This window comes from Phaethon aethereus (assembly GCF_964289735.1).
Source record: "Phaethon aethereus genome assembly, chromosome: 26".
Taxonomy (NCBI): domain Eukaryota; kingdom Metazoa; phylum Chordata; class Aves; order Phaethontiformes; family Phaethontidae; genus Phaethon; species Phaethon aethereus.
Genome location: NC_138602.1, coordinates 2074823 through 2091703, shown reverse-complemented (window position 1 = coordinate 2091703; position 16881 = coordinate 2074823). Strand labels below are relative to the sequence as shown.

Here is a 16881-nt window from a genome sequence, read left to right as displayed (position 1 = left end):
CAGGGGCTGCAGGCAGCATCCCTGCGGGGAGTGGGGCACAAACTGAATCTGTTTTCAGCGGTCTGGGGCAGCGCTTCCTCAGTCCTCTCCTCTGTCCCAGGCCAAAGCAAGAAATAAGCCAGAGAGCGGCAGCTCGAATGCTGCCGCTGCGGGGGGTCCCCAGGGAAGGGGATCTGGAACAAACACCTCCGTGAGCCTGTTCCATCCTCAAGCCGAGCGGGGAGCAGCTTTCAGCAGCCCTTGGCCTGGGCTTCCAGGCGCAGTTTGCAGCCACTTTGCACAAGGGACTTTGCTCTGACGGTGGTCCCACGCACGACGGGCGCATGTGTGGGGAGCCCCATCAGGACTCCCAGGAGTGTCCAGCCAAGGGCTGCGGGATGGGACTGTCACTGTCGCAGCCACTGCCAGTGCTGCTGATGCACCCGCTGCTCACGATAGGATCGCTGAGGCAGGGAGGGGAGCAGCCCAGCGGCACCAATTGCAAAACATTATCTGTTTTTCTTCAAAGCTGAGGTCTGAGCCACCAAAAAAACCCTGCAAGCCCCAGGTGGGAGCGGATGCAGCCCAATGTGGCACCTTTTGACTTGAGATAGGACAGATGCAGGCAACACCTTAAAACCACCAGAAGCCTTGATAAGAGCAGCGCGGGGTGTTGCATCACTGTCACAACCCTGCCAGCTCCCAGGCGCAGGCAGGGTTTGGGGATGGGGCGTTTCCCCCAGCATTTTGGGGATAGGGGCTGGCTGGGCCCCGGCAGGAGTCAGGGTTGTGGCTGCGCAGCCCCATGGCCCTTCGCGAAGTCACAAAACATCTTCAGGTTTTGGGCAGCGGTGAGGCGGGGACAGCGTTTGTGTCTTGAGGGGGACAGTATCTGGCAGCCGCTCAGAGGAGGCAGCCATGACCGTGGGCGGGAGAAGGCTGTTTCGGCTTGGCCACTGTCCCCTTCCTGGCTGCGCAGAAATGTCTGGGGACCAGCATCACTCTGAGACATGGAGGGAGCAGAGCTGTCAGCTGAAGGTCGTGGCTGTGGCTACGCTGGGCAGACCCTTACTCCCTGCCTGAGCATCCCTCTGATTTTGAGAGCTTTTGTCTTCCTCTTCTGACTCCAGATCAACTTCCAGCTCTGGCCGCTGCCCTTCCAGCAGCCCCGCGTCCTGCCCGCAGCCCCCGTTCCCTGCGTGTGCCAGGGTGCAAGGCCCAACCCTGGGCACTGACACCCAGAGGGTCCTGGGGGTAGAGCTGCCCCCAGCAGCCCCGCTGCCTGCACCGCTGCCTGCGCCACGCTCTGCCCACACCCTGCCGGCACCGGCAGCTCTGAAACCAGAAGCGCTGGTGGGAAGTTGGGCCAAGAGGAACACAAGGGTTCTCCTGTGGGTACCACACCAGCAACAGCAAAATCAAAACTGCTTGGTGTCAGTGAGGCCTCGCTGCCCAGTGCCCTCCATCCTGCTCGGGTCAGTGCTCCTGGGGGCACCGACACAGCACCCAGCACCCAGCACCCATCCCCAGCTGCTCCCCACCAGTGTGCTCTGCGCCAGCGCCTCACCCAGCCCTGGCTCTGCTCCCTGTCCCCAAGCCTGGGCAGCACCATCCCCTCTCCAACGGGGACATCGGGCTCCTGGCACCTCCCAGAAAGCAGCGAAGGACCATGATGGGTGCAGGAGGGAACAGGGCTGGGTCAGCCCTGAGGTGGCAGGACGGGAGGGCGACATCCCCAGGGTGCCCGAGGGAGACGGGGTGGGGGGAGCCCAGCAAGGGCTCTGCTTGCACTCACCATGGTGTCCCTGCGTCTTGCCCCCGAGGACGGGGTGCTCGGGCCTCCTGTCACCAAGGGCCCAGGGCCATCCTGGAGCACTTTGCTTTTGTGTTTCTGCTGCAACTACAAACTGCAGCTAATTTTTTTTCTCTCCTCCCACTTCCTCATTTCGTGCTGGTTTGCTGGGGGTGGGGAGGATGAGGGTGGCTCTCTGCTGCCTTAGGGTGACCCTGCCCAGGGTGACCCCATGTCTGCTGCAGACGGGTGCTGCTGGTGCCGGGGTCACCGACCTGGGTAAGTGGGCGGACGCTGGGTGGAGACCATCAGGGATGCTCAGAGCCTCCTTCACCAAACCTTTCCCCCGCCCTGAGGCGACAGTTCGATGTGCCCCCGTCAGGGGAAGCCGGGCAGTGCTGGGGGATGCTCTGCTTTGAGGTGGTTTTAGGAGCAAGATGTTTTTAGTTGCTCCTTTTTTTTTTCGGGTTTTTTTGAGTAAATAAGGCCACACTTGAAGAAACATTTTGGCTACAAATGGGCCGACCCCATTTCAGAAAGACAATCGCTGGAGCTGCGGGGGGACAGCTGCGGCGGTGTCCCCACCGCGACTGCAGAGCTGGCGCTCCTGCAAACCCCGCGCACGCATGGACTCGCCTTCACGCAGCAGCCCTGGTGTGCAAACGCTGGTGTGCAAACGCTGGTGTGCAAACGCTGGTGGGCAAGGCCCGGCTCGATGCGACGGTAGCACAACGCTGATCCCGGGCTACGTGTGAAGGAGGCAGCCCATCGCGCTGAGCAGTTCCGGCCCTACCCAAGACTCTGCCGGTGTGGGCCCAGCTCCTTGGCAGTGGTCGGCCCCCAGGCAGCCAAGAGGGGGCAAAGAGAGCTGCGGCGGGAAGCCGAGGCCCGAGCTCAGTCCTCCACTGCCATGTCCCCGCTGTCACCTACAGACCTGCCGTCCTGAGATGGCCCCTCCGCTCCCCCCACACGGCACAGGCAGAGCCCACAGACTCGGGAACCGGCACCCACAGGGCTCAGCCGGCCGCTGCTGCAGCGGGTCCGTGCTGGCTCCACACGCACGCAGAGCAAGGGCTGTCCCTGCCTGGGAGCGCCGAGCTGCTGCACAGCCCGCCCCGGGGCTGCGCTCCCCTCTGCCCATCCTGCTGGCACCTGGTACGGTTCCCCGTGACTGGGAGGGTGCGCAGCCATCCGGCCCCATCACCCCGCTGGGACACTCCTCCTCCTTGGGTATCGGAGAGGTTTGAGGTCCAAGACGTGAGGGAGCATGGGGAAAGGTTTCCAGGGAAAGGAAAGGTCTGACGCCATGTGGGGACAGCGCTCGGCCGCTTTACTCACAGACATCCCATAACCACTGGTTTTTGGTGGTTCTTTTCCCACCACATATTGGCCTTTGCATTGCAGAGCAGAGGGTGCTGGCTGGAGCGCTCAGCTTCCCCCAGGGCCAGGGCTGGAGGAGAGATGATATTGCCAGCCAGCGGGGTCTGATGGGAAATTTATGGCCAATTCTGCAAACGCCAGGCTTGGGGCGGCCCACCAGCCGGCCGCGAGCCAGCAGGGCTGTAAGGGATTGCTCTGACCACAAGCAGCCGTGCCCAGAGAAGGAAACTGGCCATGTCAGAGCGAGCGTCCGCTTCACCTTCTATTGACCAGAGCAGCAGTTCCTCCCCAAGCACGTGTGGGGCAGCGGGAGGTGTGGAGAGTGGGTCCCACCCGGGTGGGACCGGGCGCCTCAGCCCTGGGCACACTGCTCTTCCCCAGCAGGTCCTCTTTCAGGCCAGGCACCCAGCAGCCAAAGCAACCCATGGTCAGCCATGCGCTTGGGCCACCATCACAACAGCCTCTCGATGTCACATACCGCCTTCTCACCACCCGTTGTCCCCCAGCCCATAAAAAGGCAGCCCTTGCCCGGCCACCACATGCCTGCAGTGCCAGCAGTCGGAGCAGGATGGGAGCAGGAAAGCCGCAGGCAGCGATGATCAGCTTCTGGGTGCTGCAGCCCAGCGTCCAGTGAGTGGCCAAATGCAGTCTGAGGGCAACTACAAGAGCTGCTGAACCAAGGAGGATGTGTGGAAACTCTTTGCAGAGGATGACATGGAACCAGTGGAGGTCAACCCACTGGAAGATGAGAAGTCCATGGAGGTCAAAGCCACTGGAAGAGCAGGAGGAAGCCATGGAGGTTGATCCAGTTGCAGCAGACCTAGCTGGGTACTGCAACACTGATGCCAGGCTATGCTTGAAGAACGGAGCCCATTGTGCTGAGAGGGTCTGGCCCCACCCAAGACGCTATGGGTGTGGGCCCAGCTCCTCACCAGTGGCCAGGTATGCGGTGGGTGAGGAGCCGAGGCCGTAGTGCAGTCAGCCTGCACGTGCCTCCCTGCCATCAATCAAGCAATCCATCAATTAATCTCCATCCACCCATCCATCAATCTCCCTTGAAATATGGTGGAGCTTCAAGTGCTAGTTGGGCTCTTCCTCCCCGCCCTGCACTGCCCTGCCCCCAGATATTCACAGAGCATCTCCCTTGCCCTTTCCAGCGTGCAGGTAGCATGGCAGTGCCGGGAGGAAGTCACGCTACAGAGACCGTCTGTGGCGAATACGCACCCTGTGCTGGGCACATCTCTCACCAGCTGAGTTTGCAGAAGACAGAGGATCAAAGCGTTCCCGAGATCTCTCCTCCTCAGATAAACCTGTTCTAACATTGGCCTTGTGAGACCTTCTGGGCCACACTGGGGGGAATCGCAGGAACAGGAGAGCGCAACACTTTGTCGAGGTCTAGCACACAGGACCAGGTCAGCACCCGGAGGTTTTGAAACTGCCTCTCTCTTCTTCTGAATACCAGCTCAGTCACTCGCAGCCAGGTTAGAATCCCTGACTCATAGACTCATGGAACGGTTTGGGTTGGAAGGGACCTTCAAAGGTCGTCTAGTGCAATCCCCTGCCATGAGCAGGGACATCTTCAACTAGAGTAGGTTGCTCAGAGCCCTGTCCAACCTGACCTGGAATGTTTCCAGGGATGGGGCATCTATCACCTCTCTGGGCAACCTGGGCCAGGGTTTCACCACCCTCATTGTGAAAAATTTCTTCCCGATATCTGGTCTAAATCTGCCCTCTTTTAGTTTAAAACCATCACCCCTTGTCCTGTTGCTACAGGCTGTCCTAAAGAGTCTGTCCTCTGGTTCTCCAGAGCCATGAGACACGGCACAAAGCTTTGTGTCAATCCCCACGGGAACCAGCACAAGGGGTTCAGGGAAGCATCAGTGGTATTTCAGACATGTAGTTCTTCAAACACTCCCTTCCCCCCAAATCCCAAACCAGCATTGCCAATACAGATTCTGTGTGCTCCTCGGGTGCACAGCCAACCCGCGACAGGTCTGCCAAGGGGAAGCCTCTTCCTAACGTGCCACACAGCAGCTCGGTGCGAGTCTCCACCTCTCCGACCTGCTCCGGTCACTCAGGCTGCAGGGAAAACCCTCCCCTGCTGCCCCATCCCCTGCTTCAGCATGAGCACAAGGAGCATTGTGGTGTGGGGCTGCCCAGAGCCCAGGCTTGGCACTCGAGAAACAAGACTGGGACCAGAAGCTGTGCCCGGGCTCGTAGCTACTCCTTTATTATAAATCATGCCGTTATGTCGCTCCTCCTCAGAGTTAGTATGTTAAACATTTTTCATTATATGTATATCTATATAAAAAGGTGAAAACCCCCTCCCCTCACCAACATATCAGAATGGAGCATGACACCAGGAAGGAAGAGAAATGAAGGCCCGCTCGACAGCCAAACAGGATTTGCTGAGCACCAGAGAAGCTGCGATCGGCTGATGAGCAGGTAAAAATACAGATGGTAGAGTAACACATGAGGGCTGGCAGGGCAGAGAGGTCTGCTCTGGGGAAAGAGGGCTGTCCGCCTCCCTGCACCCTACGGATGACCCCCAAGGGGAAGAGAACATGGCTTTGGACAAGTTTTCCCATCTCTGTGATGCAAAAGGCCTGAAAATAGTAATACCAGTAATGGTACAAAACCCACATGCTTTGTAGATTGAAAATTCAGGTCTCCTCCATAGGCTCGGGTGGCCCATGGAGAAGACGTGTGTCGGCCCAGATTTGGCCAGGAGGTGACCTGGAGGAATTCCAAGCCTGCTCTTTTCCCATGACTGGCGCTCTCCTGGGGGCAGAGGAGCGGGTGGCACTGGGACCAGCACCCCAAAGCCACAGTGGCATGTGACAAGGCTGACTTTGGAGGCAAAGCACCTTTTGGAGGCCAAGCACCTTTCAGAGGCAAAGCACCTTTGGAAGTAAAGCACCTTTGGAGGCAAAGTAGCTGTGGAGGCCGTGTGGCATTCACTGGGGAGGGCCCTGCCGAGAGCAGGCAGACTGGTCCCAAGTCATGGCTCGGCAATGGGGATGCTGTGACCAAGACAGTTCTCGTCCTGCATCCTCCTTTGCTTTGCTTCCTGCAGCCTGGCATGTCCTTGATGCCCGTTAAGTGACTGCAACCCCGAGCACACCTCGGCCCTGAACTCAGCTTGCGCTTCGAGGTATCTCTGCAATAAAAAATGGTCATAATAGTGACAAGGGCTTTAAGGAAAAATAGGGGGACACCCCCATCAAAGTAGGTTGTTATGAGAATTTGAATCATCCCCTCTCCCAGTTAAACTGGTGTCACCGCTCTGCTCACTGAGTCACCTGCTCTTTGTCTCCTGCTGCATGACCCAAGGTGACAGGATGCAGAGCAAGGAAACAAAATTCCTGCTCCAACCCCACTCCCCACTGCAGCTCATCTTCACCCATCGCCCAGAAGCCACAAGCCACACTTGTCACACGCGGCACCTGAAACCTCCTCCCTGTCTCCCCTGGGATCCCCAAGGGAAAGGCAGAAGCCCCCAGTTCGCTCAGCCTCCCCGGGGACGCCCCACTGCAGACCGTGATGCCCCGTGAAGCCCTCGGGACACTGGCGCAGAACGGGATGAGGCAGGAGCGGGGAGAGTGGTGCCGTTTCGGTGGCTGCCTCGGCGCCTGCAGGACCTGGGTCCGCTACTAATAAATAACAATGTCAGAATTTCAAGTCATGTCCCTGCTGCCGCGCTCTGCCCAGCTTCTCCCTCTCACACCACTCATCGACCGGCTCCTGTCACACTGGGCCGTGGTGGTGTCTGCAGCGGCTGGCAGTGGTTTAACTGGGAACCTGCGATTGTGAAGCTTGGGGGCGAAGGGTGCATGTCTTTGGGGTTGCGTTTGGGTGACGCCAGCTCCCACTGGAAGCACGACCAGCGTCTTGTGTTGGACCCAGGGGAGATTCCCAGGGCAGCGAGGAAGGGCACGGCTCTGTGGCCCTTCGGCGTAGCTTTTGCCTTCCAGTTTTCCCGTGGGGGTCACTCGGTGTCCCTAGTGCCCCTGGCATGTTTTACAGCACATCTGTCGGAAGTAGGTCCGGCTGCAGAACTTGAACTTCAGGACGAGTGGGCAGTAGGCCACCTTGTTCACATCCTTGCACTCTGGATGGGTGACAGAGGGAAGAGAGTTACAGCTGCCTCAGGGGCGAGGAGTAATGCGAGCTCTTTTTGCACCCTGCTGCCCAGCTCCTGGGGGCTTTTTGCCAGGAAGCAGCAAGATGCAGTCACGCTGAAGAAGCTACTGAGAACTTCACTACTGAAAGCCTCTCTTTGCCAAGGTGCAGATACTTCATTTATCAGGGTCATGGCATGCCAGTTTGGCCTGGGGCCAGACGTGACGGCACCAGGTCTCCCCATGAGAGCCTTACCCCACAGCACAGCACCTAGAGCCCAACTCGGACTGTGCTGGCTCTGGTGTCCCTGTAGCACATAGCCCCCAAGGCTGGCAATGCAATCCCTCACCAGTCCCCCATCTCTCTCACCTTCAGGGTTGTCTGTAGGTCCTGACTCGCACTTGGTCTCGCACTGCTGCATGTTGGGCGGCTGCAGGGTCTCCACGCAGTCGCTGGACGGCTGCCCGGTGTGAGCCAGGCACTGGACGGATCTTCTTTGCTGGCCAAGGCCACACTGCGCAGAGCACTGCCGGGAAACAGCACAGCACAGAGCTGTGGCAGCCGCCACAGCTTTAATAACATGAGGGGAGAGGGTACGGCCAGGTCTTAGAAGGTGCAAAGAGTGGATGCAGTCATCCCTTCCCTCACCAGCAGCTGCAGGGACCCCACTGGCACAGCTGAGTGTTGCAGCCCTGCTTCCCAAAAAGCTTGGCTCAAACCTCTGGGACTCAGCAAGGGTCTCTCCATCCAGCCCTAAATCACCCGCCTTTCCCAGGCCTCCTGTACCCTGATGTCACCCTGCAGGTCGAGGGGTGTTAGAGGGAAGGGAGGACTGTCAGCATCGCCCTGCTGCAGATGCTAGGCTGGGCGGTGGCAGGTGGCCCAGAAGTGGCCCCGCTTGCCGCCCGCCCAGCCCACCTCTGCAGCCCATTGCTCCCACTGCACTGCTCCCCATGCTCACTGCCCTGCTGCCCCCTAGATACCTGTGGGGCCCCGCTAGGCCCAGAAGACTCCCTGGGTCAGCTGTGTGCTTGGGCCACCATCACCATGGCCTCCTGAGCCAAAGTGGGGCAAAGAACACCCCATGGAGTCCTGCTGCCCCCCAGATAGTTGTGGTGGCCCCACTGGGTTCTGCTGGCAGGTAAAAGCCTCAAGTGCACTTGGATTTGAGGTGCTGGGCAGGCAGAACCTTCTTCAATAACCCCATGGAAAGGATTGTCCCTACCTCTCCCCACTCGCCAGTCACCCAGCGCGGCGGTGGGCAGCGCCGCAGGTTGCACCTCATACTGGTCGGGGGTTTGGAGCCTTCGTAGCACTGGGAGGTGGGCAGAGTTGCACTGTGGTCACCACTCTTGCAGAGGACAATGCGGTGGCGGAAACCTGGCCCGCAGCTTGGGGTGCACTGCAAAGAGAAAACATAGGCAGTCAGGATGTACGGCAAAGAGCAGAGAGAGGCAGCACTAGCTCTCCCCACCAGTGCTCCCAGCTTGCCTGTCTCCTGAGCTACAAGACCATTTCCCACATTACGTTCTCCAGGGCCAGCGGCCATCACCGATGCTCTGACCTAGTGACTGACACTGTCCTCCTAAGGATCAGCACCACCAGAGAGGTGAGGGCTGATGTTAAGCACTTACTTCAGACCAGTCCAGGGCGACCCACTCTGGAGGGCATGTCTGGTTATTGCAAGGCTCAAGCATCTTTGGCCGTGGATGGGTGCAAGAAGCATCATCCAAGGTCTTCTCCTCAGTGACAGAGATCTTGCGCTTGCAGAAGACGCTGCGTGTGCGGACGCCTTCATTGCAACTTCGGCTGCATTCAGACCAGTTCCCAATCACCCACCTGGAGACATGTAAACACAAAGCTTGCAAGGGGCACGGTGGTCCATCCTTGTCCCCATACTCCTGTACACAGCCCTATTCCTACTCTGGCCACAGCTTCCCCGGCAGCTCTGGCTGAACCACACAGTTCCTCCACATCTCCCTTTCCCCTTCAAGAGGGAGCAAGGGCCAGCCAGGGAGGGGCTGGCACAGTTTCTGAAGGACTGCACTGAGTATCTGCTCTGCACCAAAGGACCAGATGGGGAGGGTTCCTTTCTGCCAGCAGCCCAGCAGCACAGGGAAGGGGTCACACTACAGAGACCATCCTCAGTCAACACACCATGGGCTCAGCACATCTCTCACCGAGCAAGGCACGGTGTAGCTTTGTGCACAGAGCATCACAGTAGAGACAGGTTTCTGCTCCCTGCATCGCCACTGCCCCTTCCCCGCAGTGATGCACATGAGCTGTGCAGGCTGCGCACTGTATTGTGCTCATGATGGGGCACAGAGGAGAAAACTGTCTTCCTTCCCTAGCAGAGCTGTTCCAGCCAGGTAGTGTCACCCCTGCGCACTGTGGCAGGGGACTCTGACTTGGGAACGGCAGAGAGGGGGGAATTTCACCTTCCTCCACACTGGCTTTTTACACCCACACTCCCTTGATCTGCTCCAAGTTATGGTACTCACGCTGGGGGGCACGGTTCGGTATTGCATGGTCTCTGACGCTCCGGCATTTTGGTTTCAGGGCTACAGAAATGGCTGAAGACAGTGGAACCATCAGAAAGTTTCTTGCATACCACAGACTGGATCTGGCTGCCTGCCAAGAAAAAGAGGCAAGGGGGAAAGAGAGGAGGATCCTGAGGCCAGCGCTGAGCCAGGCTGCAGGTACGAGCCCCACAGCTCTGCTCCAACATGGGCAATGTGGGGGGCCAGCCACATGTCACTGCGCCTCGCAAAGCCTGAACCTACTTCTCTATTCGTAATCAAGGCCTCCTTTGCCTCTAACATCTCCAGAAAATAAATGGATGGGGTGAATACACACCAGCCAGGGCAGGACCCAGCTGAGTCTGTAGAGGATGGAGGATCAAAGCATTCCAAAGATCCCATCCTCCAGTAAACCTGTTCTAACCTTGGCCTTGTGAGACCTTCTGGGCCACACTAGGAGGGATTGCTGGAACAGGAGGGCGCAACACTTTGTCGAGGTCTAGCACACAGGACCAGGTCAGCACCCGGAGGTTTTGAAACTGCCTCTCTCTTCTTCTGAATACCAGCTCAGTCACCCGCAGCCAGGTTAGAATTCCCGACTCATAGACTCATGGAACGGTTTGGGTTGGAAGGGACCTTCAAAGGTCATCTAGTGCAATCCCCTGCCATAAGCAGGGACATCTTCAACTAGAGTAGGTTGCTCGGAGCCCTGTCCAACCTGACCTGGAATGTTTCCAGGGATGGGGCATCTATCACCTCTCTGGGCAACCTGGGCCAGGGTTTCACCACCCTCATTGTGAAAAATTTCTTCCCGATATCTGGTCTAAATCTGCCCTCTTTTAGTTTAAAACCATCACCCCTTGTCCTGTTGCTACAGGCCGTCCTAAAGAGTCTGTCCTCTGGTTCTCCAGAGCCATGAGACACGGCACAAAGCTTTGTGTCAATCCCCACGGGAACCAGCACAAGGGGTTCAGGGAAGCATCAGCAGTATTTCAGTTCACAGACATGTAGATTTGAAGGCCAGAGGGGCTGCTGCAATTGGCTAACCTGTCCTGCATTACACAAGTAAATGAATTTCAAGGATATCATTCCAACTTCCATCACCTCTACCACCTACACCTGCGGTTGAGCCAGGGAACGGCATCCAGGTTGTTTGCCCTTACACTGCCCATAAGGTCATACTGACTGACACCAGCTTGCCTGTGGCTGAGTGCAGGGTGGGAATATGTAGTAACCTGAGAGCTCCTTTAGAGCAAAGCAGGTGCTAACATCTGTGCGCTGTCTCATGTGGCCCAGACACAGTGCGTGGGAGTCACAGGAATGCAGACACATGTCCCCCCTCCAGCCAACATGGGGTCAAACCTCACCCCCCGCACACAGCACTGAGCATTTGGTCCACGGGGTGTAGTGCCAGGAATACTGGTTTGAGGCATCCCTGCCGATGGGTGCGTTGAACTTGTACCGGATCCCCTGCAGCTCTGTCCGCACAAGGACCTGAGGAGAAAGGCACCACCGAGGCATCAGTGCCACCGAAGTCCAGCATGGTTGTGACCGTCCGGATGGTGTCTCACGACCTCAGCACGCTCTCTAAAATCCAGGGCAGCTGAAATATCCCCCTCTTCCCTTTCCAGTCCCTCATTGACATGGCAGCCACCAGTGATGACACTGGTGCAGCCATGAAGGTGACACCATCAGAGAACAAGCTCCCATGCACTTAAAGATTGAACTGTTCCAAAGCCTGCCAGATTAGGGAAGGAGACCTGAGAATTTAGCTCAGTTTACTCTGATCTCTGTGCCGCTTTACTCCAGACATCAAGGACAGGGGCTGATTAGCTCCATTTCCCATGTAGTCATGGCAAGGTCTCTTTAGACCAGATCAGGAAGGGGTATGAAGGAACCATGTATACCAACCATGACAAAGAGGGTGATGTTGGTGGGTCCCAATGCCTCCAGGGACTCAGGCTCCTCTGGGGATCTCCTGTAGTGGAATGTTGTGCCCGCGATGTCAAAGCGCCGCGGGGGATCGATGGAGAGCTTCCCGTTGATGTAGTACTCGCCGCTCTCCCCTCTCAGCGCTGCAAGGACAGGGGAGCAAGGGTTAGCAGAAAGGCTGAACGCACCATTATCCAGCTTCGGCCAAGCGCTTCTCATTTGCCAGGCTCAGAGCACCGCTATAATGGAGTGTAAACCTCACCAGCCTCGTTTTACAGGGAGGGAACAGGTGGGGCAAATAAAGTAGGTGCCTGGGTCAGGGTCACAGAAAGTCACTAGCAGAGGTGAGACTAATGTACCCACTGTCTTGTCTCAGCCTGCCTGCCACCTCACCGTGGCAGGAGGATGCTGCGGGGCGCTCAGCCAGCTGCCCAGGGTGGTGATGGGGACACTTGGCAGTGTGACAAGCTGTGGCCATGAAGCCAGGCTCAAATCCAGCTGGGCAAATTGGGTCTTGGCTGCTGGGGCTACTGGAGGAGGTGGGTCCCCAGGAGCCTGGCTGTGGTTGCCCAAGCGAGTCGCTAGAGGGGGATCGGCTCACTTGCTTGTTCCCACTCGCATTCCCACGCTCTTCCTGCTCGCTCTCTGCCACCGACACTGCACTGGCACCTAGCTCTGCATCGCTCCTGCCCTCACTGCTGGCAACAACCTCATTGCCATGATGCTTTGGGGTGGAGAGGATAACGAGGATGGAGGATGTTCCCTCCACTCCCACTGGGGTGCAGGGAGCAGGAGGGACTGGTGGCAGCAGTGATACAAGCTTGGGCTGTGCTGCCAGTGCACAGATACCCAGTCTGGATGGACATGAGGAGTCCCCAATACAGGTGGGCTGGGCAGGGAGGGGTGTTGGCATCTCTGAACCCAGCAAAGGGAGCTGGCCTGGAGGGATGCTGCGGAGAGCCCCGCTGCGACCTCCCACTGCTGCCGGCGTCCGGGCAGGCTCCTGCTCCTAGAGAGCTGCTGTGGAGGCACCCGGCAGCAAGCCAGCAGCAAGCACTGCTGCCCACCCCTCTGCCCATTGCTTGGAAGACAGAAAGAGAAGACAAGGGGAAAGAAATAAGCCCGTTGTAAAAACGAGCCACAGCCTGGCTGGAAAATTAAGCCCAAGGAAAATGTGAGCAGGTCTATTTTTAATCCCCAGCCCAACATGCTGGCAGAGGGTGGGATGCCAAGGAGCCACAGACAGCGCCAGGAACAGCGGGGTGTGGGGTTTGCTCAGGGTTATGCTGATGAACAGTGAGCACAGGACGGAGGCAGTGCCACAGCAAGAGAGGGACTGTGTGGGCCACACTGATACAACCCACGCTGGCCTGGGACATGGCTGCTCTGCCAGCAGGCCCGGCTGCCTTCCTCTGCCCCCAATCGCAAGCTGGGACCCCCAACCTCATCCTCTGCTGCAGTGGGAGATTTTCCTTGCTGGGCCTTTCCCACGCCCTGTTAACTGCAGGGAAATGGCAGACCAAGGGGTGTCTGGCTGGGATTTTAGTATCCCCCAGCCCCATCTCACCTAGGTAGTTGATGGAGAGGTTCAGCTCCCGGATGTCGATGTGGACGGAGCCCTTGGGAATCTGGATCACCTCCTCGTAACCTGTGAGACATCCCGGGGCCGGTGAGCAGTGATGCTCAGCCTCCGAGCCCGGAGCCAACCCTGCCCTGGGCTGGATGGGTGTGTGCTACCCTGTTCCCCATGGGTTAAACACTAAATGACATGCTGTCAGTGCAGAGGTGTTCGTTCAGCCACCTGCTGCAATTAAATGGAAAAAACACTACGGCTCGCCAGGACAGTGGCTTGCTTGCTTTGCAGTGTGGGCTCTCGTGATGCGACCAGCCATGCTGGCGAGGTGCTGTGGAGCTGGGATCTCCATGGGCATCTCCATAGCCTGGCTTGAGGGCGACGTGAGCTAGGAAGAAGGGAAGGAGCTTGGCACTCTGTATCAGGGACTTGGGTGCCAACAGTGGCTGGGGCATGGCTTGGTTAGTGAACAGGAGAGATTTGCTCCCTGCTTGCAGCCTGGTCCTACCCTTTGGGGTGCTTCATATGTCCCTGCCTGTCCTGCGCGTCCCAGGAGCAGGTGAAGTCGAGAAGGGACTTGTGGGTGGGTTCACTGGCTGCGCTGGCCAGGCTGCTTGCTCCCTACCTCCCTCCGGCAGGGACTGGTTGAAGACGCCCTCAACGGTCTCGCAGGAGCTGCCGTCTCCCCCACACACACGACACTTGTCCTCCTTTGAGTCAGAGCCCAGGACACGGTCACAGCCTACATGCTGGAGGAAGGAGCAGCAGGGAATTAGCCATCCTGGCGGGGCCTTGTCCTCCCCACAGCTGCCCTGCAGCATCCCAGGGAGCCCAGCCCTGCGCCCTGCCTCACTTCCCCCCCATTGCACTGTACACCAGGCAGTGCTCAGCAACACCACTCTGCCCAACCCCATCTTTCTGCCACCCCCCTCCAGGGACAGCCCCGGGGTGTCTGTCCAAGGCTCGGGGGGCACAAGCAGGGCCCAGGGCTCTGCAGGATAAGGCAGAGGTTCAGGTGTCTGTGTTGAGCTGAGGGAGCTTCAGCAGCCTGGGGAGAGATGTGTCCTCGCTGCACCAGCATCGTGGTAGCGAGGCCACGTGAAACCTCCAGCTCTGCCCCGCTGCCACAGTACGTGGGCTAGCAAGTGGGTCACCAGCACCGCTGTGACTACCTATGGTGAAATCCCCCTTTTGTTCCACAGTATATTCAGCCCCATAGAGGCAAAAAGGTCCCAGAGACACAGGAAGGGAGACAGACAGAGAGGGAGCTTGTCTGCCTGCCCATTGGGGGACATTCACCACTCCCACAGTGCTTTCCTATAATTAAACATTTATAGCCCTCCAGATCCCATTTCTAGGGGAATATCAAGTGCCTGGGGCCACATGGGCTGTAAATGCAGAGACCCATTGCCAGTGCAGGCCAGCGTGGCACCTGGTGCACGGAGAGCAGACGGGCACGAGCCCAGAGGCTGAGGTGCTCCTGCTCTCACAGGTGAACTGGGTGCCCAGGCAGAGGGATGCCCGTGTCCGTGGGGGCAGGTGGAGGACAGCACTCCTCTGCCCGGGCGTCTGCCCTTGCCTCCCCATCCCCAGCCTGTCCCAGAGCCCAGCAGCACCTTGCACTCCCCGTTGACACAGATGTCGTTGGAGTCCTGCCGGCACGGTGTCCCGTCCACCACGGCTGCAGCTCGTTCTGTGTAGAAGTTGAAGCCCTCAGCCAGGCAGTTGAGGGAACAGGCTTTCACACCCCCTGGGAAAGAAGCAGAGGCTCCAATGATGCCACCAAGGAGAGAGAGGAAAGACGTGGAGAGCCAGACCTGCTGCCTTACCCTCAGTCTCCCCACACCTCCATCCTGCACCTGGCCCGCTGCACAGCTTCAGGTGCCCAGGAGGATGTCCCTGCTGAGCGGAGGGACCCGGAGAGACCCAGCCACCCTCCTTATTGATCAGCACTGAGTCAAGACCCTTGAACCAGACACAGGCGCATGGTGAGACACTCCCTTCTGCACAGCCTGGGAAACATGGGCTGTATGTGATGGGGAAATAAACCACCTGACTTGTTCTTATTTAGTGTTGGTCACTTTTGGGTCTCCTGGCACTTTACAAGGGCTGTCAACAAGCTTATTTTACAGCTAAGGAAACTGATGCAGCAGCTCTTAAGTGACTTGTCCAAGGTTTTTCAGCTACTAGACCAGGGCAACCAAGATTTTCAGCTTTTAGACCAGTTACTAGGCCAGAGCAACCATTTCTTTCTGTTCAAAGCTGGTGGATACTGAGTCCTTCACAGCAAAGATGACGACAGCAGCACGAGGACAAAGAGGAAGGATGCCCAAGTTATAACTAAAATACCCGCTTCCCAACACCCCTTGCAAGAGCACCATCTAAGGAACACAGGCTGTGATTCTGTGGTATCTGAATATTGGCTTACAGTGCCTGGGAGCAGGGCGTGGGGACTGGTTATAGAAGGAGACACCTGAGCAGAGCAGTTTCTTCCCACCTGTTACTGGATTTTATTAAATGCTGGTGCAGATCGCAGCATTTGCTGCCTTTACTGAGCATCCCAAGGAGACTCAACAGTCTGCATGACCCTGGCAGAGAGATGTATGCCTGAGCTGTGGCAGTTCACTCCTGCAGGCACCAGCAACAGTCGGGAGCCGTGTGCCAGAGCTGGGAAGCACCTCAGCGGAGAGCAACTGAAATCTGCAAAACTTGCAACTTGATACAGCACATCAAAGGGGCAGAGGGAGGGGAGGGGTGGCCCCGAGGTGCCTGGGAGCATCCCAACGCAGTTGGGGGGGAAGAAAGAGCAAAGTCAGGAGAGGGAGGAACGGAAGGAGACAGGAGAGGGGAATTCAGCAGCTTGCAGGCATGCTGTCAAGCAGGATGCCTGGGCAAGTCCCTAGAGAAGGCACTCGATCAACCCTCCTTCTGAAGAGCCATCCCCTTCCACAGCACCCCGGGCTCTCCCCTGCCTGACGATGGAGCTCCAGGGCCACCAAGGGGGACAGCGCAGGCATGACAGCCATCGAGGCATGGCATGCCAGCCATCGAGGCATGGCATGCCTGGACCCCAGGTCTGTCCAGCCAGACCTCAGGCGCAAAACATCACCAGCGAGGTAAGAAAACATGAGTCATGAGGGACCTAAGCTGGCTGTGGGATCCCCCAGCTTGGAGAGGCCATGCCACCAAGCCCCACCAGCAAAAGCACACCCCGCGCATGCAACTGTCCCACCAACCTGGGAGAGGCTTGTGCTGGCACTTCCTGAGATGTACCTGTGATCTAGCCAGTTCTTGCTGGCTTGGGAGCATCTCTCCTGCCGGTGGCCTCGCTCCTAGCAGCACAGCGGTGCGCTCCGTCGGCCGCGCGGGACCCTTCGGCCGTGCCTGCGTGCAGCTCTCTAAGGCCGCGCTCTCTCCTGCTGTCACTGGAGTGCAGGGCAGACTATGCAACGAAGCAGAGCTGAGAAACAGCCAGAAACTCGGGCTTTCATTTCAGGGCGCTCAGATGGGTTTGCTAACCTATTCCCATGCGCTCCCTATTCCCTTCCTTGTCTCCAGCTACAAGGAAAAGAGACAGACACCTT

At 58.1% G+C, this 16881-nt stretch overlaps 1 protein-coding gene across 1 annotated transcript in view; it reads right to left on the bottom strand.

The window, feature by feature from the left end:
* Positions 1-7087: 7087 nt before the first annotated feature.
* The window catches only part of ADAMTS10 (ADAM metallopeptidase with thrombospondin type 1 motif 10), a 44743-nt gene continuing 34949 nt past the window's right edge, over positions 7088-16881 (bottom strand). The window contains exons 15-24 of the mRNA XM_082010802.1: positions 14914-15047; positions 13923-14046; positions 13292-13372; positions 11704-11867; positions 11160-11286; positions 9775-9904; positions 8908-9112; positions 8499-8675; positions 7643-7799; positions 7088-7262 (exon numbers count right to left, since the gene is read on the bottom strand). Coding sequence (XP_081866928.1) covers positions 7153-7262; positions 7643-7799; positions 8499-8675; positions 8908-9112; positions 9775-9904; positions 11160-11286; positions 11704-11867; positions 13292-13372; positions 13923-14046; positions 14914-15047 — 1409 coding nt within the window. The 3' untranslated portion in view covers positions 7088-7152. The remainder of the gene's footprint in view (positions 7263-7642; positions 7800-8498; positions 8676-8907; positions 9113-9774; positions 9905-11159; positions 11287-11703; positions 11868-13291; positions 13373-13922; positions 14047-14913; positions 15048-16881) is intronic.